General features: G+C 35.4%; 5 protein-coding genes across 6 annotated transcripts; 1 reads left to right on the forward strand and 4 right to left on the reverse strand.

Annotated features, from left to right (window-relative positions):
• Window positions 1–1,447: 1,447 nt before the first annotated feature.
• On the reverse strand, window positions 1,448–4,666 carry LOC113768220 (signal peptidase complex catalytic subunit SEC11C). 2 transcript variants are annotated; one of them, XM_027312488.1, is made up of 9 exons: window positions 4,377–4,666; window positions 3,734–3,846; window positions 3,188–3,259; window positions 2,991–3,026; window positions 2,732–2,777; window positions 2,416–2,503; window positions 1,948–2,005; window positions 1,816–1,841; window positions 1,448–1,737 (listed from the first exon to the last, which is right to left on the reverse strand). In XM_027312488.1, exons 1-8 carry the CDS (start codon window positions 4,453–4,455, stop codon window positions 1,827–1,829), a joined length of 507 nt encoding a protein of 168 aa, XP_027168289.1. In that variant the 5' UTR covers window positions 4,456–4,666; the 3' UTR covers window positions 1,448–1,737; window positions 1,816–1,826. The 2 variants fall into 2 exon arrangements, with proteins under 2 accessions (XP_027168289.1, XP_027168288.1); XM_027312487.1 differs by lacking the exon at window positions 1,816–1,841 and having other exon boundaries at window positions 4,377–4,665.
• Window positions 4,667–5,908: 1,242 nt separating this feature from the next.
• On the forward strand, window positions 5,909–8,195 carry LOC113767541 (DCC family protein At1g52590, chloroplastic). Its single transcript, XM_027311665.1, has 5 exons — window positions 5,909–6,138; window positions 6,656–6,713; window positions 7,389–7,496; window positions 7,633–7,725; window positions 7,831–8,195. Exons 1-5 carry the CDS (start codon window positions 5,919–5,921, stop codon window positions 7,910–7,912), a joined length of 561 nt encoding a protein of 186 aa, XP_027167466.1. The 5' UTR covers window positions 5,909–5,918; the 3' UTR covers window positions 7,913–8,195.
• Window positions 8,196–8,621: 426 nt separating this feature from the next.
• Window positions 8,622–10,010, reverse strand: LOC113767542 (embryo-specific protein ATS3A-like). The gene is made up of 3 exons (XM_027311666.1): window positions 9,729–10,010; window positions 9,489–9,599; window positions 8,622–9,106 (listed from the first exon to the last, which is right to left on the reverse strand). Exons 1-3 carry the CDS (start codon window positions 9,858–9,860, stop codon window positions 8,831–8,833), a joined length of 519 nt encoding a protein of 172 aa, XP_027167467.1. The 5' UTR covers window positions 9,861–10,010; the 3' UTR covers window positions 8,622–8,830.
• A 1,994-nt stretch (window positions 10,011–12,004) lies between these two features.
• Window positions 12,005–14,957, reverse strand: LOC113768175. Its single transcript, XM_027312432.1, has 5 exons — window positions 14,714–14,957; window positions 13,702–13,815; window positions 13,479–13,558; window positions 12,927–13,051; window positions 12,005–12,270 (listed from the first exon to the last, which is right to left on the reverse strand). Exons 1-5 carry the CDS (start codon window positions 14,764–14,766, stop codon window positions 12,199–12,201), a joined length of 444 nt encoding a protein of 147 aa, XP_027168233.1. The 5' UTR covers window positions 14,767–14,957; the 3' UTR covers window positions 12,005–12,198.
• Window positions 14,958–22,407: 7,450 nt separating this feature from the next.
• LOC113768188 (ethylene-responsive transcription factor WIN1) lies at window positions 22,408–23,653 on the reverse strand. Its single transcript, XM_027312449.1, has 2 exons — window positions 23,375–23,653; window positions 22,408–23,164 (listed from the first exon to the last, which is right to left on the reverse strand). The coding sequence occupies exons 1-2, from the start codon at window positions 23,452–23,454 to the stop codon at window positions 22,609–22,611; spliced, it is 636 nt and encodes a 211-aa protein (XP_027168250.1). The 5' UTR covers window positions 23,455–23,653; the 3' UTR covers window positions 22,408–22,608.
• Between the last annotated feature and the right edge of the window lie 1,010 nt (window positions 23,654–24,663).

The raw sequence follows: 24,663 nt of genomic DNA on the forward strand, positions 1-24,663 counted from the left end.
GGTTTGGGGTCAGCTAGGGGAGCTAGGTTTTGGGCTTTTGAAGGGTGTGGGAAGCGGGATTTATCAACTGGAGGTGGATGCATGGTAAGAAAGTCGCACTGCCTAGGTGGCGGTGATTTTTCGGATGCATTTTACTACCAAGTCAAACAACCATTTTTCTCATTTTGTTAGTTTATCACATATTTTACACCACGGACTGATTTTTTATTTCTTATTTTAAAAGAAACTCCAGATATTGGAGAGAAAATGATTTCTTACTTCCTTCTTCTTTTTTTCTTTTTCGTTTTTCAAGTTCCTCTCTTGTTCATTGCTGCTTGGTTAGACAAGACTTTGTAGCGATTTCTTCATGAAAATTGATAATTTTTTTGTTGACTAAACAAGCATCTTTAGCGGATGAACATTAGGACCATGCTAAAATGATTCACCTTCCTGTTAAAAAACTCCATCCCAAGAACCTGTAGACGTGATGTGTCATTTGTGATTCATGCTAGGGATAGCAAAATATATGTGTTGACCCGAAAATTTATAATATTCGATCTCATTTAATCCATAATATAGGATACTAGATTCGTATTATTTTATCGTGTCAAAAGATGATCAGCTACTCGCTTATATATGGGATAGGTTAGGATCACAAAATTAAGAACTCACGAGTACCCGATCTGCTCCACACACACACATATATATATCTATTTAGTTTTTCATTTTTACATATACTACAAAATAATACTTTTAGAGCGAATTAACTAATTTCATCAAGCAATTTGCTCTCAAAAAATATGAGAGATTATTTGTTTATAAGCTTCATTTGTATGGGTTATTATCTTATATTTTTAATAAAAGAGGTTAAGTGATGTAGAATATATATATATATATATATATATGAAAAAATGGTACCACTTATATCAATTTTCATTGATTTTGAATTCTTTTAACTGTTCCCCTTTCTCTTGTATTCTCTTTGTATGTCTATTTTTTGGGATGAGATTTTTTTTTTAAATAAAATTTGTGTTGAATCTTAGATGAATACATAAAATACAAAATTAAATTAGTATAGATCATTTATTTAAAGATTAAATCATAAGCAGGGCAGGGCAATGAATACTGCTGACACGCAGCACGAATAAGAACCGGAATATTGCTGACTAATTAGATGGGGATCGAGTCAACCAAATGCTCAAAGGAACGGGTAATTGACCCATGCCCACCCCTAATTCATACCTATAAGCTCAATATGTAGGCGACTTCTATGGATATTATATTATCAACGCAAAAATCATGATTTGTTAGCATGTGAATAATAGCTGGTTATTGCATGCTGTAGACAACATTCTTTTTTTTTTTTTTTTTATTCCCCCTTCAAATGCAGGTTGTGTTATGAAATTTGGGATGCTTAGTAGTTTGATTCTTTGATGGATTCATGGAATAATGGCAGATACCTGATGCGTTTCAGCAACCAAAGGACAAAAATTGCATCCAAGCAGCAACGATGCTTAACACTGTATTGGTTTTCCTATAGAACAGATATACAAATGCACTTCTATCCTTCCCAATCAAGGTAAGAAACAAAAAAATTTTGTATTTCTTATGCAGAACCATTACACTGAAAACTAACACCAAGAGATGAATCGAGCAGCTGTTTCCAATGTATGCCAGTATTTGTTGCAGCTCCAAGAAGTCTGCGCTTCAGTCTTTCGATGTAATGACAAGTAACCCCAATACACCAATGAGAACATACTGCAGATGTGGGGAAAAAAATTAATAAAGGAGTAGTTATTCCATCAAAATCAAACTACTTTTGGGGCAGTACTAAACCTGGAAGCAGTTCAATTTGAGAAGTACTGTGTAGAACAGGAAAATTTTTAGTCTCTGTCGAGCAATTTGATCCTTTTCACTTATGATCAAGAACCAGACAATATAAGTAGTACAGATCAAAAGTTTACAAACCTTGACAATGGGTTTCTCAGTCATAATGATGGTCACCCAGCCGACATATGGTAAGAACCTGATTATGCACCACCCACAAAGGGAAAAAGAGAAGGTGATCAGCCCTTGTTTTGGCAATCATAATGAGAAAATACACATACATTCCTTTAACAATCAAGTATTAATCACTTGCAAGCCCAGAAGAAATGGTTATAACATCAAAAACAGGTATGAGCTCTAGTTCTCCTGGTTATGCTCACTTTCCTCAGCTCTACTTCTGCTGTTGTGCTGCATATTGTTAGCCCACAAAAAGCACGAGGGTACCGTGTCACTGTATCTATGTTACAGTTTCCCTTGACTATACCAAAGATTATATATCTGAGATACACTTAGTGTAATTTAAAAGGAAGCAAGAAAGGTCATGACAAAGGAGAAAAGGAGAGAAATCAAGGGCTGGGAGGAGAATGATATCATTTTACAGATTATTACCCCACAGCTCTACCCATTATATGGCGCTGCTCAAGCCAGCGCTGTCCAGGAGCATATAAACCTATGTCATCACCAGGATTGGCATCCCCTGAGAGAAAAAAGGGGAAAAGGGTAGAGGCATTGGAGAACAAGAAAGTATTTAACAGATAACCTCTGTTTAACCAAATAAAAAACCGTTGTTTGTCCAAAGGAAAAGCAGTGAAAGCATAGGAGCACTTGATGGAAATGCTGTCATCTTCTCTCAGCATAGTAAAAACATAAAATAAATTCATAATTAGCTATCTTGATAGAGCAAGCAAGAGTAAAGATCTGGCACCTTTTGTCAGGATGTTAACTTCTCCTGTATCTTTTCGTTCATGAACCTACAAGAGCAATGGGAATCTGGAATTGAAAACAAAAAGACCAGTAGCCGCATGGTAGTTTTTGTGATAATAATGTATGAAGAAAGAAGGTGATCTGAGATTCACAAGTAGAATAACAGGGTGAAATCTCATTGCACGGTAAAATTCACCACTCACCTCTTACTGCACTGCAGAAATAATTGGAAAACAAAGAATAACTGATAATTTGATTACCTTGATTACGCGATGGACAATTGGAATTGAACGACCCTGCAAAAGTGCAAAGGTGAATGTGTAAACAGTGAATTGCCAGAAGGCGGAGGTCAACAAGATTGAGAAATTAAATATGCACTCTCTTTTTTGAGCATGTTATTGACTGATTATTACATACAATGAAAGGGATAATCAGAGACAAGAATAAGAACTCTTACATCAACATTGTAAACAATGATTTCTCCTGCTCTAATAGGATCATTGTTCATGTGCAAGAATAAAATGTCTCCCTGCAAATAAAAATAGGTGTCACTTTGGTGTGTACAAAGCATAATACTGCTTCTTCAATAAAGGGCAGTTAAAATTAACTCAACACTTAACATAGATCTTTCAAAAGAGAAAAGGAACTTGAAGCACTCGCACGGTTTTCATGAACTCAAAAAATTGTCTTCAGAAGATAAAGTTCGGATTCTGTTGAGGCGGTATACAAGCCATGGAAAAAGTAAGAAGCAGAGTGACACAGAGAGAACGGGAGAGCATTTCAATCTGCAATAGAAGAAAGTTTAGGATCGTAGAAGGCACTGAGCTTCTCCAAAACTGAGTCGGGAACAGAAGTTTCCAAGACAATTCATAAGCGCATTGAATTCTCGAAACAAATCAGCTTTTCAGCTCTAACTGGTTTCTGGCTTTCTTTGACTAACAGCCCGACTGGTTGGTTCTCATCGATAAAGGTTTATTTGGACAGTAGAGTTGGATAAATTTACCCTCTTGAAACCAGGTTCCATGCTTCCAGTAAGAACAACAACTACAGGAGATTCACTCCCGGTAATGCACATTAACGCCTTCCATATTATGAGCGCACTACTAATAATCATACCTGAGCAGAACAAAAACAGACGTTAGAACGCTAACCATCTTGACAGGCTACTAAACCACAACATCCTTATAAATTTGCAGATATGACTTCAACTAATTTGGAATGCATACACATTCCGAGCAACAAATGAATCACTACTTAGACAGTAGAGTGTTGCAGAAGGACTAAATCCGCTACTAATTTCTTAGATGATTTCTCGATGAGAAAAACCAAAATGAACCAATGAAGCTTCACTTAATATAACAAACTTAGACGTTTATGTCATAAACTAATTTATTTCCCCACAATCTGTAACTGAGCAAACTTAGACGTTGACTCTGTATTTTGTGAGTTCATCAGAAAGAGCAAGAAAATTTTTGTAACGATGGGATTGATCAAACGGGTTTTGCTCAATCATCAATGTTGACTTCCTCAAAGAACAGATAACTTGAAAAAAAAAAACAATGTTTATGTTATAAACTAAAATTTAACGAATGAATGGAAGGCAACAAACCAAAATGAGAAATAAAGTAAAGAGGAAGAAACCAAACCAAAGCTGACGGCGTCGTTGAGGGCCTTCCTAATTTGAAAACTTTTTATTGATTCCACAGTTTCGGCAACCCACTCCATGTTCTGGTTCTGGCCTTCTGGGTTCTGCTCTCTGCCAGATTCCAATGCTGATTCAGAAATTTTGAACCTTGGTAGTTTGACCGCGGCCACCCGGGGAGGGAGACAAATAGGCAAATGAGCTGGACAGCGAGAAGACGCGACCCAAAAGTCAAACAAATGGTAACAACGGGTTTGGAACTATGGATTGGACTGTAAGAATCCCAGGTTTTAGTAATTTCATGAATCGTCGTAGATCGATGACGACATTACTCGAGTTTCATTGGCCGAATTTTGTGGCGGTTGAGGTATATATTGTCCCACGTGGCTTCCATGTGTATACAATTAATACTCCTACTTGTTGTGACTGTTACAAAGAAAATATGTAGTGAAATTTCAAATTCCTACACTGCCCCTTGCTTGTTCCCATTAGTACCTTTGCGCCACTCCGAATTATGAAGTTTTGGATCAAACACAAAATTGAGCTATCCATTGCTCAATTGTTTTGAGAGAATTGAGTTGTCCATTGCTCAGATAGACATGATATTCAGTTATCTACGTACGAAATACCATGTGGTTGGCAAATTAGGATGCAAAAGAGAAATGGATCAATTCCAATTTTACATGAACTAATTTCAAGTAATGTTTTGTTCTTATTCAATTAACTAACACTCAAAACATTACTTTCAGACTTAATTCGACTACAGTTTGAGACAAACCCGAAATGTAATTTGTATATGCAGAATTTGGGTAACATTTTTAACTTCCTGCACGCAATTACTATATTTTATCATCATCCAATTCCGATCAATATTAAGTTCAATTGAAGTTTTCTCCTCATATCGAACTCAAGCTAGTTTTGAATTTCAACCATGTGGAATTGAGTTTCTAATAACTGTTTCGTTAAAATTTAATCAACGGGTCAAATCTTGTTTGATGTCAAGTTGATTAACTAAATTTGAAAGGAGTATAATCTCGAAAAATTTTATGTTGGTTTAAAATAACTAATAGACATGTCTAGTAGTTGTTGAAGAACTAATAAAAAATTTTCATGTGAACATATAAGAACCTCACTTACTGATTCACACATTAAGTGAAAAGTGAGATCTATTTGATATGTTAAATAAAATCAAGTGAAATCCTTATATGTTCGCATAGAACTCTTTTATTAGTTAGATATAACAATTACTAGACATGCCTAATAATTACTCATACACACAAATATGAAAAAAATTTTATTGTACATAATCTTTGTTTAAATTTTAGAACACAGCACTACACTTTCACGATTGGAATTGGATTTGGTCCACTGAGATAATAACTATTTGCACTGCGGCTTTAAAAACGCAAAGGTTTATATGCAAATTCTTGGACTTTCAAGGAGAAATTGGTAATTTGATGTTTAATTTATTTTTTGGAAATGCAGAAAATGGTTTGTGTAAAATATTAAGCAACTTTATACTAGTTTTTACTTCCCTCCATCAATTATGCTAACTTCTCAACTCATGGCGCTCATCCTACCAGCTGGGTGTGCACGATTAACAGTGTCTCCTCCGGCGCATGTTAGATTCCGACGCCCCCGTGTTCCTAATACTTACGCGGCCATCTCCAGCCCAACTCGGACAGCCGGAGACGATGCGGTGGATTGGGTTGAGGCAACGTCTAGTTTCTTCCAACAAGATTCTCGGCCCATCATGTTATTCGACGGTATTTCATTAATCGATTGCAGCTTATTTCACTAAATATGTAATTGAAATCAATGGCACTTGTCTATTAATTTTTCTAGCTCTTGGGTAATAGTTTTCGTTGCAGCATACTGAGTTGCCAGTCATTTGTTACTAATTAACATCATTATACACACCGAATTCTTCAATTTTCTCAAAATTAGATTCGATTTTTATTTCTAGAAAATCCTTTTACTTTTGCGGATTAAACTTAACTAGGAGAAGATGAACTTTTGTAGCACAAATCCTGAACTAAGTTCGGGAGGGAAAATTGGTTTTAAATTTTTAATCCTTCCTTTCTTCTAGTGATTAATTTGGAAGTGGAGAAAAGGAATATTTTACTCTTTTTTTCTTGTATCATTATCCAAGATCGTAGGAAACAAGAAAATTTAGCTGCCTCATTTTTTGTTTTGGAGTAGTCATTGGAAATAATAGGCTGCAAATCACTGTGTATATGACGAACGGCTAAAGTGAAGATGTGTTCTTGATCTGTTTGATAGGCGTATGCAACTTATGTAATGGAGGTGTGAAATTTGTCCGTGATAATGATCCACAAAGGTAAAGTATATTGATTTGCCTACGGGTTTAGTGTTTTATCAGCTTATGCATTTCTTTTTTCCTTTATGTAGGTCTCTGCTTCTGAAAATGCTAGTAATCTTGTTATAGGTCTAGAAAAAGACCCTTTAGCCTTGACTTTAGAGCTTAGATGACATCTTTGTATGTTTTCTCCCTTGACCCGATTGGATCTTTGAAAATGCTCTCATTTACCACAAACACATAATTATTGTACATTCACAAAACTTAATGTGAAGGTAATGAAAAATTAGGACTCATAAACACAAGGATGAGTTTATGAAGGTAAAAAGACTGAATATGCATATATCAGGTTGAATCAATAAGTTAATGAAATGGTCATTGGTGGAATGAGGCCTTGCCCTGATGCTACCTCCAGAATTTCTTGAAGCATATCAAAGAGCAGGAAGTGCAAAGTTACAAGAAAATTACTGGTCAAGTCTATGAGATGCTCAAAATCCCCTTCAAGTGAACTTGTAGTTCTGTTTTAAGCAATGTTGGACTGTTGATAAAGGTTTTCTTGTTTAGCATGCATAACTGATTTAGAGGACCATGGTTGAAAAATCCTTGTAGTTTTAGTTCTTGAAATTTCTGATTTGTATTGCTTTTTGGCCCACAGGTTTGCTTATTTTCCTGATAAAACTTGCAATTATTTTGCAGGAGAATCAGATTTGAAGCGCTACAGAGTGAAGCAGGCAAGAAACTGTTAAGAAGATCTGGACGAGCTGCCGATGATATTTCAAGCGTTGTAGTGGTTGAAAAAGACAGGTACTTGCATAAATGGTTGGTCAAGGTTCAGTATTGTAAATTTAATCCTTGAATCAACTTAGTAATGCCAATAGTCATGTTAAGTGTGTTGTGAGATCTGGTGCCTTTGTTTTGAAGAATAACGTCCTTGTTACAGGTCTTATATCAAGTCAGAAGCTGTATTAAAGATCATGGAGTACATAGACTTGCCCTTTCCGCAGCTTGCTTTTTTCCTTCAGTTTGTTCCTCTGTAAGTGAGAATTGTCTTCTTGTTATACCTACTTCTACGTTCTACCTTAATGGTGGCCAAACGTCATTCAATTAATGCTTTTCTCACTCCTCTTGGTTATTGCAGTTTCATCCGAGATTTCTTCTATGACAACGTTGCAAATAATCGTTACACATTTTTCGGTCGCTCTGATACATGTGAACTGTAATCTTGCTGGTACAAGTAGTAGTGTCACTACTGCAAGTAAGGACTGTTTACATCAAACAATACAGTCCTATTAGCTGATAAACTCTTCCTGGTCTATCCTCTGTAATAAGATGAAATGGCCAAGAAATATGCTGTTGTTTGGATTATCAAAAGTAGCAAAAGAATAATACTATAGGGATTACCTTCGTTACTTTCTTTCAAAACATCATCAGTATTTCTTCTAGTCTACCTATCTGAAGCAGGCGTCGCAATGAACAATTATAAAAGCAGAGGTCAACAAGTGTCGATGGCGGGTGTGTTCAACAGCTCATGACTGCATTGACCGTCTTACAGCAATATATTTTATTTTGCTCAGTTCAGATTAATCCATTAAATGAACTGATTTAGAAGTGAACTTATTGAAGCTTTTGAGCGAAGAGTAGTATGTAGCCACCGTCACAATTCCGTCCCCTTGGATAACTGTCCCATACAAAGAGCTGTGCTTGGATTTGGCCTGCTTCAGCAATATGGCACAATGTCACAGCTCAAATAAACGTCGTGGGACTCGGGGCAGATATCTTATGCCTCCACAAACATAATGCGAGGAAATTAGTCGGTTGAGGTCATGCCTATAAAAGTCATCCATGTAAAATATGACAATTCGAGGATCTAGCACGATGGTAAAAGCCCTTACCCCCTTCCATTCTAACGAGAAAGCAAGAACAATCATATTGACTAGGTACGTAATAAATCATCTTTTATTGATCCAGCAATTTATTTTATTGACCGAGTAGCGACTACAAACATTATTAATAGCAGCACTCGCCTGCATAAAACTCTGGAGTCATCGGTAAAAGCTATACTACTAGTAGTAGCAGTAGTACATAATTACACAAACCCCCGTTCAATTAAAGTAGGCTGAACTGACTAATTACTACTTCTACATAGCGGACTTATCTACAGCAGCACTGTAGTAGTAACAGTTGTTGAACCCATACCAAACTTCACTGGGTATAAAAACGTCGTAGTAGAAGGTAACAGGCCTGGTGTTGTAGCCATAAACAGTCACATCATAAGGTCTCCAGCCATCTCGTCCCCTCCTGTAGAGATATAAATAACAAATCTGGTAGGTACAGGGTCCATATATCTCAAACGTATCCGTTGAACACCGCTCGAACGTCCTAGACCGTGGATCATCTAGCCTTGGTGCATAAACCTTGCAAACCAAAAACACCCAATTTTGTTTGACAAATTACAAGAGGTAATTTAGTCACAAGTTGCCGTAAAGATTTGACGTAAAAGCATACAACAGCACTTGGAGGATGTTGTCCGGAATAATTTGTTCTTTCAGCTCAGGAAGAAGATAAGCTGAAAAGGGAAAAGTATAATACTTGGTTTGTTTCTAAGCAAACAAGAATATGCCCATCATTGTCCGAAGCCATCATACCCCAGTTTACTATTTTAAACAAAGCATGCTTTGATTCTTTAACAGTACCAGAATCAAACTAATTAACTGAATGATGGGTTGGCTTCAAACTTTCAAGTAATTGCATAAAAAGATGAATTGTGAATGATCGAATTTTGTGCAGTAGAATTACCTGATTGCCATAAGCATCACCAAAGGAGAGGCTGATACGATCTCGGGTGTACCGGACAGATGAACAGCTCGTCCTTATGCTCACCGTAAACGAACAGGTGCTCCTCTGATTCTGTAATAATACAGCAATTTGAAAAAGCCAAACAAAGAAGACCCAAAAAAAACAAAAGCGAATTATTTTGCAGATAAGTAGTCAATGCAATTACATGGTACTACAGAAAAATGCACGCGAATAGTTTACCAGCGGCTGGGTTGCGTTGATTTTGAAGGATAGAAGAGGCTGAGCAGGCCGTGGGATGATTCTTGATCTGCTTCCATCTGAGCAGGTGGCGACGAGAGCAAAGAAGATGAGAAAATTTACTGCTCTCAACATTTTGCTCCCAAGCCTGTGATGACTCACCCACCAACCCCTCTTGACCTGTTTTGGGTTTTAGACGGACGGTGTCCTTAAATCCTTGAGCCTTGATGCTGCCTTGGCCGTATGGGTTTGCTGAAGATTAATATAAATTTATGTTCAGAAGTTGCTCCATTTCAGTTAAAAAAAAATACCCGTCTTAGCTACTACTCTATTAATTTTGATTTAGACAGGACTACTCTGTCGTCCTTTTATGTAGCAATGGTTACAGGTTATTTGTTGGTACGACACGTGTCTATGTCTCTAACAAATTTACCTTTTTGGAATGACCCACGTTTGAATAGGTCCGATTTGCAAAAAAATTAATGGTGCAAATTGAATCACACCATTTCAACAAAAGAAAAATATCTGTCTTCATTACTACACTATTTATTGTGATTTGGACAGAATTGCTCTGTTGTCCCTTTATTTACCTATAGTTACAGGTTATTTGTTAACACGACACGTGTCCATGTCCCCAACAACTTTACCTTCTTGATAAGACCAAGGTTTGTAAAATCGGGATCCTACGTAGGATCGATTTTAGTTTCACAGGATCGGATCGTAGAATCGTAAGATCCTACCAAAAGCTCTTAATTGCAATTAAAGGTTGCAATTCTTTGATAAATTACAAATATACCACAAATATTTTCATTTATTTGCAAAATGGAGCTTCGTATTTCACAAATTGACAAAAAATTTGTAGGATCGTACGATCCTACCGATCCTACGATCCTACGATCCTACACGATCCTGCACCGATTCTATGCGATCCTGCAAAGATTCATATGATTTACGACTCTGCATACGATCCGGATCGATTTTGGTTATCCGGATCGTAGGATCGTACGATCCTACGATCCGGATCGCGATTTTGACAACTATGGATAAGACGCGCATTTGAGTAGACTCGATTTTCAAAAACTCAATAATTCAAATTGTATGACATCACTTGGTGAAATAGTGTAGCACAAATTGAGTTTTTAAAAATCGAATCTACCCAGATTTTAAAATACTAATGATCCAAATTATGTCACATCACTTGATGAAATAGTATGACACAAATTGAGTCATTGAATTTTTAAAAATCGAATCTACCCAAATTTTGGCCTTCCAGTAATTAACGAGTTCAAGGGGAATATTAATAGCATGATAATTCAGTACAGTGCGCCATATTATGAATCTTCTTCTTCATTTTCTTTAGGCTTTATACAATGGCAAAGATATCCATGATCTTTGTTTTTTTCCTCGTAAAGAACCGGTAGCTCTCATTGATGATTAGTGAACAATTGATCATCAAAATTTTGGATAGTGACTCATTTCTAGTAGATAAACTAAAAGAGCGATGGAAGAAACATTATGCACCGGACAAGCGAAGCAGTCATGTAGGTCATCGTCATGTTTCACGTGCTGGCGGAATTTTCAACCCTTATACTCCCTCCCTTTTTTTATAACTGACGTTTAAAAAATTTGCTCTAGTGTACTTTTATCTATCGTTTTATTATTCCCATAAAATATTAATTATTTTTTCACAATTTTACCCTTTTATCTCTCTTTTCCAATACAGGATTCTTAATTACTACTCCTAGTTTGATGGGAGTTAGTTTGCATTGCTTTTGGCCTAGTAAAACAGCACCACTTAGTACTCTAGTGAAAAAAAACATGGGTAAATTGAATAATTAATGAGGATACAAAAGGAAAGTAGTGTACAGATTTAAGCAATGAAAAATTTTTTAAAATTAGTGTGCAAAACCTTAAACGTCAGTTATAAAAAAGGGAGGGAGTAGGTTTTAACACCAGAAAACCCAGTGTTGATCTTGTTGGATCCTCCCTCACATTTGGAGCCCTGGATAGGGTTCGGTTTCATTGATATGGGGTGAGCCGAAAGATGGCCTACTATGGATCTCCACTCCACAGTCCTACTAATGGATTGGTTATTGAGAAATTCTCGATTTTGGAATCCGGTAAAAATCAGAGCGTGTTAAAGATCAACGCTACCCCCATGATACGTAAAATTTGCATTTTTATGCCAGGAAACGAAAATAAATGTTACAACCAAAACCACCAACCCCCCCCCCCCTTCCCCAACAACAACCCAAAACACGAAAAAAAAAAAAAAAAAAAAAAAAAAAAAAAAGCTATACTACAGAAGTCCCGTAGGCAAATTTGGTACAAAAAAATCAGCAGTCATAAACTCAAAATCCGAAGTATTTGTTTCATACCAATACATACAAATCTCGTGATGCCATTACACAAAATATGCTGCAAAACTCTCTGCCTTTCTCCAATAAACTTGATACAACAACATGCTCATCGCTTAGAAGTCAGTTGGAGGTTTCAATCTTATTAGTCTCTTGATTCTGTCTCTGTCTGTGTTCTCCAGCAATCCCTATAAAAGAGAGAGAAACAACAGCTTGAGCCTTCTTCCCAGAAGATCAGGAGACCAAGTACAGCAGAGAATCGGCAGAAAACAACCATGTGCAATGCAGGCCAAGTTTGGCAACCAAATAAAAGAAGCACCACTAGGGAGCATGCAGCAATATGACCGCCAGTGATTCAAGAAGCTATAACGAATGTTACAAACTGCAAGACGTTACAAGCTCTACGGTTGCAGGCATTCATTCTCTAATGCTGTGTTGTGACATATTTGCAACGCATATAGGTGCACTCTCAATCAATTAGAAACTAAAAATACATGACAGGAAGAATATAGGAAATCATTTGCAAGGGGCTGAACATATGGCAGTACATGGAACTGACAACTGATTGCAAGAATGATGTCATTAGATCTTTTCTTCTTTTGGTGCAACAGAGGAACTGGTGGAAAGGGATGGAAAATTGAACTAGTGCAACAGAGGAACCGGTGGAAGGGCAGGGAAAATTGAACTATGTACCAGCTGGGAGGCCTTACCCACCCTCCAGTGGAATACCATTATCAACTATATTGAAAATGCTATAAAGATCAGGAGTTCACATAGACGCATAAAAAATGTTTCAACTTGAAAACAAGAAAATTGCAAAAACTGTACTAACAGACCCTCTCACCTTCCACACAATCTCATCAAGGCACAAGCAAATCTTTCCATACTTGTCAAGGAAAAGGCGCTCAGTTGGTGCTTTTCCGCATACGTCCTTGATAGCAGATGTTATCACAAAGATTGCTTCTGACACTTTTAATAGATGCAACAAATTAGATTTACTTCAATCGTAGAGAGAATGAGATTGCAAGTCAGGTGAAATTAAGCACGCAGATTGCATTAGATAGCACCCCTAGGCCCTCTAGCCAAGGAAAATAGCCAAAAAGCAGGAAAGTTTCATAGCATGATCCCACCACTTGCAGAAGATCTGTTAGTTTTTCATAATTGCTTTTGCAATCACATGCTGAAAGACAACATTAGGACACACCCATATCAAAATATGTACTGCCACAGTATGATATGATAAATGCATTAAATTTCGTTAATTTGCCAAGAAGATCTTTTTAATCATATCTAGGGGAATGCATATGTACCAAGTACCCAAAAGAATATATGTTTCAACTTTTTCCCAAAAAAACTTCAAAACTAAAAACTTTGCAAAATATGGCAAAACTCTTACAGGCAAGTTCATCATATTCATCCTTGCCAACAACAAAAATGCTGACATCACCAAGAACTGTATAGACAATATACACTGATCTGCAAAACAAACAATGAGCTAATGAGATTACATAAAAGTGACTTACAAGATATTATCTCTAATTCTTCCTAAGAATGTGGAAGGAATTAAAATACTGGCCTTAACTTAACTATCAATAACAAAAAGAAGGGAAGTTGCATACTTGTGGGAAGCAACAAGGAGCTCTTCATTTTTTACACCTTTAAGATTATCTGCTCCGAGCTTAACTAAGAAAGATCGCCAATGCAGACGTTCCTCTGCAGGGACTCCATTGAAACTACATCACATGATAAATTTTCAAAAAACCCATTAAACATTAAAAAAGAACAACAGATCCTCATTGCCTGTTTCTGTGCTATATTTCAAAACAATCAACCATAACCCCATGTAAAAGTGTGAAACTAAAACTCCTCATCTAATATAAAAAAAAAAGGACTGGAAAATAAAATTTGTTACTTCCTTGTCAAGGGGATAAGCATCCATGTGTACTTTCCAAAACAAAGAGAAAAGCGGCCCGGAAAAGCAAATGCTGTCTTCTCTGTGGCAAAACGCTCTTGCGAATCACAACATAAGTCCATAATTTACATTTAATTTGACATCATAATCATCTTCCTAGTCAGTTTTTGTTAGCAGACGACATAGCAAAGGGGCCTCATTGAGTGGATAAAATCTTTCCCAATACCTAGCATCAAAAGTTTTTAGTCAAGATATTTAACCAATTAACTTTCTAGTAAATGTCTCGGGATCAATGACAAATCATTCGACCTAGAAAACATCTAATTAAAGCCACATAAACACTTTCAGCCCTTCTTCCCACCCCTTATCCCTTGCCCACAAAAGAATCTATCAAATTTCCATTGGCATCACAATATTTTTGAAAAAAAAAAAAAAAAGGCATCAGCTTTGACGCTCCATAACTGCTTATACCAAACTGATTTCTTATTTCAGCATAATCCTAGCAAATAAATCCAATCTTTTAATATTTTCTTTTGCTCTGACGATCATTCGAAAATGATGCTACAATAAAATGTCAACAGATAACAACGAAGATGGAAAATCAGGGACTCATATCTGGTGGGAAACATAAATCATGAAGCTTCCAATTTTGCAGGGTTTATAATAAGAAACAAAAACAAAGAACGACATCGGACGGTGGGTTGAGGTATTAGATTTACCGTTCGACAAGGATATTTCCCTCGGAGTTGGCGATCAAGACGGCGAGCAACATATTTGGACGGTCAGATTCGATCGACGACGTCGGACGGCGATTTCGAATTTGATCGCAGCAGTTTTGTCTAGTTTTATCGAACGATGTCGTGTCAAGTCAAGTTGCAATGAGGACTGAGATGTAACTTAATTTCCCCTTTTCTTCATTTTTTTATTTTTATTTTTAAGCAGCTAGTGGCCGGTGGACTGATTTCTGAGACCTTAAACTAACGTTTTGCCTTTAGGTCCAGAACAACGGCGAAATTGACAAAAACGATCCGTCTTATGTTTTAGAATTCTTGTCTAGTCCATGTTGAATTGCCAAGACAGCTGTTTTTTAAGCAAAATTCAGTACACGAGAAATATGGCATCCGGTCCTCAGCCTCCTTAAGGAGCCTTGTCGGGATTCACTCTAAAAATTTGACATGTATAACAAATTTGATATCTGTAAATAATTTTTTTCCCAGAATAGGAGCAGTGATTTTTTTTAGAATTCCAAGTTAAGTAAATCACCAATTATTTGCGAGTGATTTCTGGAATTCCAAGTCAATCACAAATATTCAATGGAAAACATCGAATGTTGAGAGAATTGAGAATAATTTTGATTATGGATTTAAGGTTTATAAATTTTTGTTTGATGCAATTTCTCGTTGGTTGGATCATTGATGCACTGACTGGGTTTTGTAATATTCAAAAGGAAGGAATAACCAAATAGATTTGGGGTAGGATTGGATTAATTAAATCACGTGAATTGTTAAGGAATGGGATTGAGTTAATAAAATCACATTAATTATTATATGTGTCAAATTTTTAGATTGAGACCCAATAAGGAAGCTCCTTAAAGGGGCTAAGAATTGAATGTGGAGAAATATAAAAGATACTAGTAGTTGCTTCACCTCGAATGGAATCTTCCCGTCAAATACATGTAGAGTTAGATAGGTTTTGAGGCCCAATTTGCAAAATTTAGATATATGTAGGGCAAGTTTACTTCATTTTCAATATGGTAAACTGATTTTGAATATATATATATACATATATATATATTATTATTAGGATACGAAGGACGTCCATGGTAATTGGCAAAGAAGCCACTCTTCTATTCTAATCATGTCAAACAAAGAAGCCTATTCTTCTTACTCGGTTAATCCTAACAACGTCTGTTTACTAAGAATTGAGTCTAAAAGGGTTCCAAGTGAGAAAAAATCGATCAAAACATTTTTCACATTTAGTTCAATAAATTTTTTTGTCATTCACTTTTAAAATAATAATTTATAAGTCTCTTACAAAATTCAAGTTAATAAAATTTAGTCCCAACTAGATTTTTTTATCACTTTTTATTCTGAATTCATCTCGTAACTTATACATGGTCATTTTTTCGAGATAAAAGGTAAAATCTCATTTACAGTTAAACAAATTACTCGATTCATAATCATTTTTGCCCCTAAAAACGTAGGACTTGACGTGAATCATATTCATTGTTGTCCTTAAAAGTGGGGTTTGATCAAATTTATATAATTTTTTGTCTCTAAAAATGGGATTTGATAGTTTTATCCATAAAAAATGATTGTAGATGGGTCACATGGTGATTTCAATTTAAAAAGTGGTTAAAAACTTAGAGATTTGGACAAAAATTTACTAACTTGAATTTATAAGAGACGTAAAATTAAAATTTTAAAAGTGAATAGCGAAAAAATTAATCTGATAAAATATAATAAACATTTTGAACGATTCTCCCTCTAGATAACTAGAGGCATATAAATGGCATAATACATCATATTTTGTGGTGAAGTTTGTAAAAACCCAACACTGTCTTGATTATTTTTTGTCGGTCAAATGGAGGGACAAAGCACGTTAAAACACAACTAATCTTACTCTTAAGAAACTCCCACGATATCTGCTCAAAGATACCGAAATCTTTTGTTTCACTTGCCTCTAGGGCAGACCAGCAGTTATCTCTAGACATTTTATTACCTGCAATGGAACCAAATCGATCACTCAATCAAAAGACTGAAAGTAGGTGGAGAAATTTCGTCCGGCGAGCTTCGGGAAGGGGATTAATTTGAGAGCTGGAAACAGCGAAAGCGAAACACTTTTATAATCTGAATGGACCCGTCGTTAGACCACTAAGGTCCCGGCATAAATGCGCATCAGGGGACTTGTTGAGGAAAATTCACATCAGAGCCAACAATGAAAGATAAAGGTACCGAACCCCAATTAAATTTTGCACAAATCACGCATGTTTCCCTTACCCAAACTTCGCCAAGGTTAAAACCCTCCATCACCAACTTTCACTGACTAACAACAATTTAGATTGATTCAAAAGTAGCTCTGTCGGTTGCTACAAATGAGGGCTCAAACCTACCCTTAAGGCTGTCACCACCTCAAGTCATTTTAGACTTTATGGACTTGGACTTTTTTTCTTTCTTTCTTTCTTTTTTTTTTCTGTGAGTTCTTGTAAGCTAAGCCACAAGGGGATGGGGATGGGGTTGGGGTTGATGCCTCTGGTCTTTTCTTTCCTTTTCCTTTTTTTCTTAGGATCTCTGGTTTGGAAGTTCGAGTGATCGATGGGCATAATATTCAAAGAATTCATAACTGCGTTCGCATTGCCCTACATAAAGAGATTCAACTCTATGAGGTGGCATAATTTTCTACATTGACAACTTCTCTTGCTTTTTGCCCTTTCGCTTTTTTTCAACTTGGCCTGAGAATGGCGTTCGTTGTTTCGAAAACGAAAGCTAACCTCCATCTGAGGCGAAGCATTGAATGTGACAGATAAAAGGTAATTATCAATGAAGCAGAAGCACAAGCTTGTGAGAAATTTCAGAGTTGGTAGAATAGAACATCGGCAAATGAAATATCTGATCCTTAGTTTCATCACTGTCATCCCGGCAAATGAAATATCCGATCCATAGTAACCTCTGGAACATGCAACTTATAGTTAAAAATTAACTCAAAGTTAGAAATAATTAACACAATCTACTGAATTTTTTATTTATATATATATATAAAATCCGTTTTCATAACGTTGGAGGCAAAAAAATAAAACATTTCTATAAAACTTTTTAGATTTTAAATTTCATGTTGCAAAATAAATAAATTAATTGTATTATTGTTATGGTTTGAAATATATATACCTGTGCATAGCACCGATCAAAACAACACTAGTGCATGCTCAGGGCGATTAGTTGATGATCAAATATGAAGGCGTACGTCACTCGGCCTAAATAATTAAATTACGAGCTAAAACATTACTTTTTAACATTAAAGGACTAACTATGACTAAATTTTGTAAAAGACACAAAAATGGTAAAGTACTATTAGCCTATAGGGTAAAGTTAGCAATCTTGCAGCGGTATATCTTACTTCATAGTGGCTTAAGAAGTATAAACGGAGACAAAAAAACATTTATTTAATGAAGAGGGGACAAAAAACAATAGAGAACGTAGAAATACAAAATTAATGAAGCAAAAAAGTATCACAAATTGTAATTTCAAATTCAAAATGCTATAATTAGCATTTTAATGCTTGAACAGGTTTAAAATAAAATGCTCATAATCAAACTCTCTATCATTCTGTTCTTAACCAACACAGGTATTATGAGATGAAAAATGTTATTTAATTACACTCACTATGTAGAAATCATGAGTGGTTTTACTTTTTGCAAAAAAAAAAAAAAAATCTTAGAATTCAAGGAAATTAAATTTTATTTGATATTAAAGTAAAATAATATAGAAAAAAAATCACATATTACCATGTCTCATCAAAGTTAGATGTTATAAAGAATAATCACTGCCTAGGAATAATTCTTTAAATAAAGAATAACTAAAGATTGAAAACATAATAGAGGACTTTCTAAAGAAAAAGGTTAAGAGTAGTACTTGCCTTGGAATATTTGAAGTTGGATTTAGAGATTGATAGTTAAAATTGAGAATAAGAATCTCTAACTTTCGTGCCTGTGGTGAGTTCCATTCGTTACAATTACTTACAATAACATATTGGATTTTTATGTTGATTTTATTTTTATTTTACAATTTGTCTAAGGGCACTCATTAAGATATATTTCAAGCGTTATATTTTTGAAAATATAAGATTAATTATAGAAAGTAAATAAATACGAGAGAGGGTAGACAAGAATAAATAAAAAAAAAGAATAAAAATGTAAGGAAGGATAATAATTGTTAGTATAAGTATATATATGGTAGCTTAGGTGAATAATAGGTGTGTTAAAGAGTGCCTTAAAAGCACTCATTAGAAAAACCCTTTATCATTAGAAAAACCCTTTTATATTTTACTTTGTTTTAATTGATATTCTAGTTTAGTTTAATTAAGATTTGATTAATATATTACCTCATTTAGGGGATTAGAGGTTAGCTGTTATGTGAAAGTTAAGTAAAAACTAGCACCCCAAAAAAATTATGTAGAGAAGGGGCGTACAAAGTTACTATTAATTACATTTGGCAAGTAAGATGGGAAAATTTTATTAAGTCATTTTAAATAAGCGTATACAAAAATAGAATTTTGAAAAATTTTGGGGGTCGCTGCCCCACCTCTCCACTCCCCTCCCTCCGTCCTTGTCAAGGATTAATATACTAACATAGCCATGGATTACTCTCAAAAAAAAAGAAAAAGAAAAAGAAAAAGATCTCGGGTTTGTAGCCATAAACGAACTACCATAGCCAAAGTTTATTTGCATCTTTTCAGGAAAAAAGAAGAGCTCAATATTTTCCGTGAATGTTGAATAATCATAATCAATACAATTCACCATTTGTTTTTTTATTTTCATTTTTTGTGTTACATGTTGATAGGTATGATGATTAAAAGCGGTAATTACATGTCTCACATTCGTACGATGATAAAAGCGGTGTTTAAGCCTATAATTAAGTGTCCTTGTCAATTATCATGGTCTCACTCGGGCAAACATGTAAATTGTATAACTGCTACAATAGGTTTCCAGACATCGTTAGTAATAATTATGAAGTTTTTCGTCGGATAGACGTGACAGCTGAATCTTGTAAAGATGCCACATCAGCGTCCGTGTTCCTAAATCCATGATAATTGACGAGTTTACACATGTATTAATTCTTGAAGTGACATTAGAGATTTCCAATCAAACTTGCCACATATATAAAAAATATTTTTGTGTATTTATGGACTTTAGCGTATATTAAAGTGGATAAACACGTTGTGCAATAACAGAGCATTATTGTGGTTGATTCCCATTAGGTGCAGACGAACAGACTAATAACCGCTCGTAGTAGCGATCAACATGCATCATTTTCAAAGAATCAACACTTCATGTCACGTTTGTTTGTTGATGCATTGTTAACTCAAGCAAACTGATAACAAAATCGATCAACAAATCAAATGTTTTCTTGAATTATCAATGCATCACACGTGTCAGCTGTATAAACACAGGATAGGTAAAACAGAAGGTAATTTCGAAACAGAAGATTCTAAGTGTTTATTCAAGGACTTGTCTTTATTAATAACTATGACAGTTGAGCCATATAATGAGTTAGTAATTAATGGTACGCTAACAAATGAGTTACTCGAAGAAATACGTTATTGAAGCTGGACATCAATCCTTCAAAACAAAAAAAGCTAGACATAAAAAATGTTGCTAAACCATTTCATGTGTTACATGTCATTTATAGGTAGGATTGCAAACAAATCAAACCGCTTACGAGTTGGTTCAGTCAAAACTTGACTCAAAACCGGTCAACATCGAGATCGAGCCGACCGAGCTGAGTTTGAGCCAAAAAAGAGAGGCTCTACTTCATTAGTTCGCAAGCCGCTCGATCATATAAATATGTGTGTGTGTGTATATATAAATTTTAATTTAATAGTGAAATTACAAATATATTTCTAATATTTTATTATTTGTTATGGAAAATTTATTATTTTACTTTTTTAAAAAAATATAATAATTTTTTTTAATTTTTTAAACTCGAATAGGGTGAAACTCTAGTTCGACTGGACTCGAATTTGAAATCAAGATTGAGTTCGAACTTAATAAAATTGAGTTGAGACTCAACTAGATTAGGTTAAAATTCAACTCGATTCGACTTGTTGCTTTCGAATTCTATCCTATTCGAATTTGAGGTCAAGATCGAGTTTGAACTTAATAAAATTGAATCGATACTCGACTCGATTGGATCAAAGTTAGACTCGATTTCACTTGTTTTTTTAGCCCTATTTATGGGAGATGTTGTTGCTTTCGGTTATAAAGACGGAGGATCTTCATTCAAACTTTCATAGTGTTTTTTTTTCTTTCAAATTTCCGTATCATTGTCACTTCTTTGAGCTGAGAGAGTGGAGAAGAAAAGAAAAACGTATATTTAGCCCCTTTTTTTTTGTCAAACACATATTCAGCTTATTTGACTTGCTACACATATTATAAACGAGAAAAACGAGATAGCAGAAAGGGTGAAGGGAGAATATGAATACAGAACCTGTATAATTCTGGGGAGTTCAACCAATTCATAACATATTGATGTTGAAAAATTCAAACTTATTTCAGGCATTCTCTCCGAAAATCATCTATGCTATATATGTAAGCTGAAATACCGCTGGGTCCGTACTGCGGCATGGGAAAAAATCATGAAAACTGAGGTGAAAAGAGGGCGGTCTCATATTCTCCTCAATTAACTGCATAACTACAGCTAGTTTCCTAATTAATTTGTAGCTGTAGGGAGGACAGTTTTCGAGAAATGCTTTTAACTAAAATATGTGCCACGATTTTGGTAGAAGTATTCGCGGAAAACGGTTTTGTGTAAGATGAAGTCATGCTATCAAATCGAACTTTAGAAGAATAGTTTGAGAACATATTTACTAAAATACTATCTTAACAAAAAAACTCCTTTCTTCAAATTTTTTTTTTTCTTTTCCAATGAGGAACTCCATAACCCCTTCATAAAGGAAAAATGACACTGCATAGACAAGCTCAAAAGAGGGAGCTGTGAGGACACGAGACAATGGCAAGTACTTGCCATGTGTGCATGAAAATTGTTTCGGTAGAATTTACTTTTTTGCGATCACAATATAATATTGTGATCAAGTCACTGAGTGCAAATTTTGACTCAGTTTTCTAAATATTTTTGGGCTCCATTTTTTTTTTCATAGAACTTCATTAAACTATTCTTCTTGAGCTTGTGACTTACAGTAATATACTGTCTCTAAATTTGTTTGAATAGAAGATTAGTTAAAAAAATTATTTAGAATAACACAGTAGCACATTTTATAATTCTTTGATATAAAGGTGGTTGATAGAATAAAAAGGATGGAAAAAAAATGAGTTTATGATATAAGTAAAATAATATTTACAAATAATGAACTATCTAAGCACCTTTTTTTAATGGAAAAAGGTCAAAATCAACACTATAAGAAGTGAATTGTGACAACTTTTAGAGCCACATCTATAAGGAATAATCAAGGAGTGAAAAATTAGACATAAAGGTTTTGTTAGCCCATATAAATTTGATGCATCCATATTTTATACTCTCTACTCTTCAGTCCACAGAAAATACACGAAACATACACATTTTGTTACCATCTGATATTTGCAGTAACAACTCTCAATCCAACACAATGATGTCACTTGAAACCAACGTAAAACAGCTCCCCTGTATAAAAGTCCAAATCAGCATATAAATCAACTCTAAGATTTGTGAACAACTTTTTTTATGTATAGTCTATAACTCATCCCAGTCTCGAAGCATCACAACAAAAGTAAGCCCCGACCGGTAAGTGGTAAGAAAAGCATACATCAATGACAGGGCTCTGCACATGGAATCAGCTATTAGCCCCCCACAGACTAACGCATCAACACTTACTATAATTGACATCATATACTAAGAGATCTTCATTAGTTTCTGTTCAGGAGTTCCTCAATCATCTGCAGTGCAATCCTCTGCTCTTCATCCAAGGAGTCTCCCTGTGATGATGATGAAGTGGTGGTGGTGGTGGTATTGGTGGTGGTGGTGGTCTCCGGGGGTATTGCCCGCTTGAAGCTTGGACATTGCTGATGATCATTAACGTTATTAGTACTAGTATCACTACGATCACTAGCCTTCATGCGAAGATCAACAGTCATCACCCAATTGGAATCTGGACGCGCCCCGGCTCGCTTTTGCCAAACCCCAATATGGGAATTCTCGGTGTCAAGCCTTAGGCAAGTGAGCGAAGGAGATGGTGATTTGCAACACTTGCGAAGCTTTGCACCTAGGACCGCCGAGAGAGCAGCAGATGATGATGACGATGATAGATTGGAAGAGGAGGCATGATCAGTATTGGCAGTCTGGTTCATTTGGACTGGGAAGTTGGTTTTTGCATTTCGTCCGCTCATTAAAACTGCTGCTTCATCATATGCCCTGGCTGCCTCTTCTGCAGTCTCAAACGTCCCCAGCCAAACCCTCCTCTTCCTATAACACACAAAAAATTGTACTAGTAATCAAAGATGATTCAAGAGAAAAAAAGCTAACTTTGGCTTGAAATGCGCAAAATTTTCATGTCAGACTCCGACCAACTATTAGTGATGAGTGGTATATATATATAGAGTGTAGTAGTACAGTATGGAATATGATGAATATTGAAATAGATAGATTAATGATGAGCAGTTAAGGAGAATATACAGCAGAGGATGGCGAATCTCAGATACCCAAGAACCCCAATGGCGTTGCCTGACTCCTCTGAACTTCTTAGTTTGTACCATGATTGTCAGAGGAAGGAAAGCGAAGTAGCGCTGGAGGTGCAGGAGTTGATGACTAGAAAGTGAGGATTAAGGGGAGAGAAACGAGGGAATACTTATATATAGAGTACATATTATGATGAGAAAGAGAGGAGTGACTTAGATTGCACGGACGTACTCCTCCGTGGATCACCTAGACTAGTCTTGGAAGTTGGGTGATTATGTCTTGGGTGGTAGATTGCTGGGAGTACTATTGTATGGCTATAGCCTGTAGTAAAGAGTAACCATTTCATTTAAACAAGTTACAACTCTCTATAACGATCGAAATGGGAGCTGCTAAGAAGATAGAATTAAGTGTATGGCTATTTTAGATTGGTGAAAGGGACAACTGTCTATTATTGAACTATCAATCTGTTTGGTGACGAATTTAGGGGTTCGTAATTAAAAGAGGAAATTTAAAAAGACTTGTGGAGGAAAAATGTGGGTGCATTTGCCCAGCCTATGAAGTCAGGAATCACAAGGATTTAACGGTTGTTGCATCTCTTGAAGAATCATGGGGGCCAAAATTAATTCAACTGTTTAGGAGTTTTGACAACCATCTTATCTTATTGGGTAGTTGATAAGGATATTTCTTCTTTTTACAAAATTATCCGAGAGTTAATTAGAATAGAATACATATAAGTGAATAAGGAGACATTATTGATATCTCTTGGCGCTGAACTTTTCTTCTTCGTTATTATTTTTCTATCAAGAATACAAACTCTAGTTTCACATTTTTATCGGTCGATTTTCTCAGTGAGGAGTGGTTAAGGCATTTTCAAGTTGAAGAATAATCAAGACTTTGATTCAACAATAATTGTGAGATCTAATTTATTTTTACTGTTCTTTTTTATACATTTATGAGTATTTGTATATTTCATGAATTAATTGTTGATGGTTATCCTGCTGGATTAGATATCCAGGGTCCGAAATTTAATTAATTAGATAATCTACTTCCAATAAAAATGTCAAATGCATAATTGTTTGAGTGTTTTAATATTTGTGGCAAGTGGCATAATTGGATTTATATGAGGGTAATATATAATCTAATCTAAATGAACTAAACTTGTGAATTTGTTGGTTAAAATTGGTGGCCTTTCTAAATCTTAATGTTGTAGATAGATTAAATTCTAAACACTTATTTAGCGTTGTCTATTGGCAAGAGAAGAAATTAAAGAGTTTGTTTTAATTACC

This window comes from Coffea eugenioides, chromosome 4 (assembly GCF_003713205.1).
Source record: "Coffea eugenioides isolate CCC68of chromosome 4, Ceug_1.0, whole genome shotgun sequence".
NCBI lineage: Eukaryota > Viridiplantae > Streptophyta > Magnoliopsida > Gentianales > Rubiaceae > Coffea > Coffea eugenioides.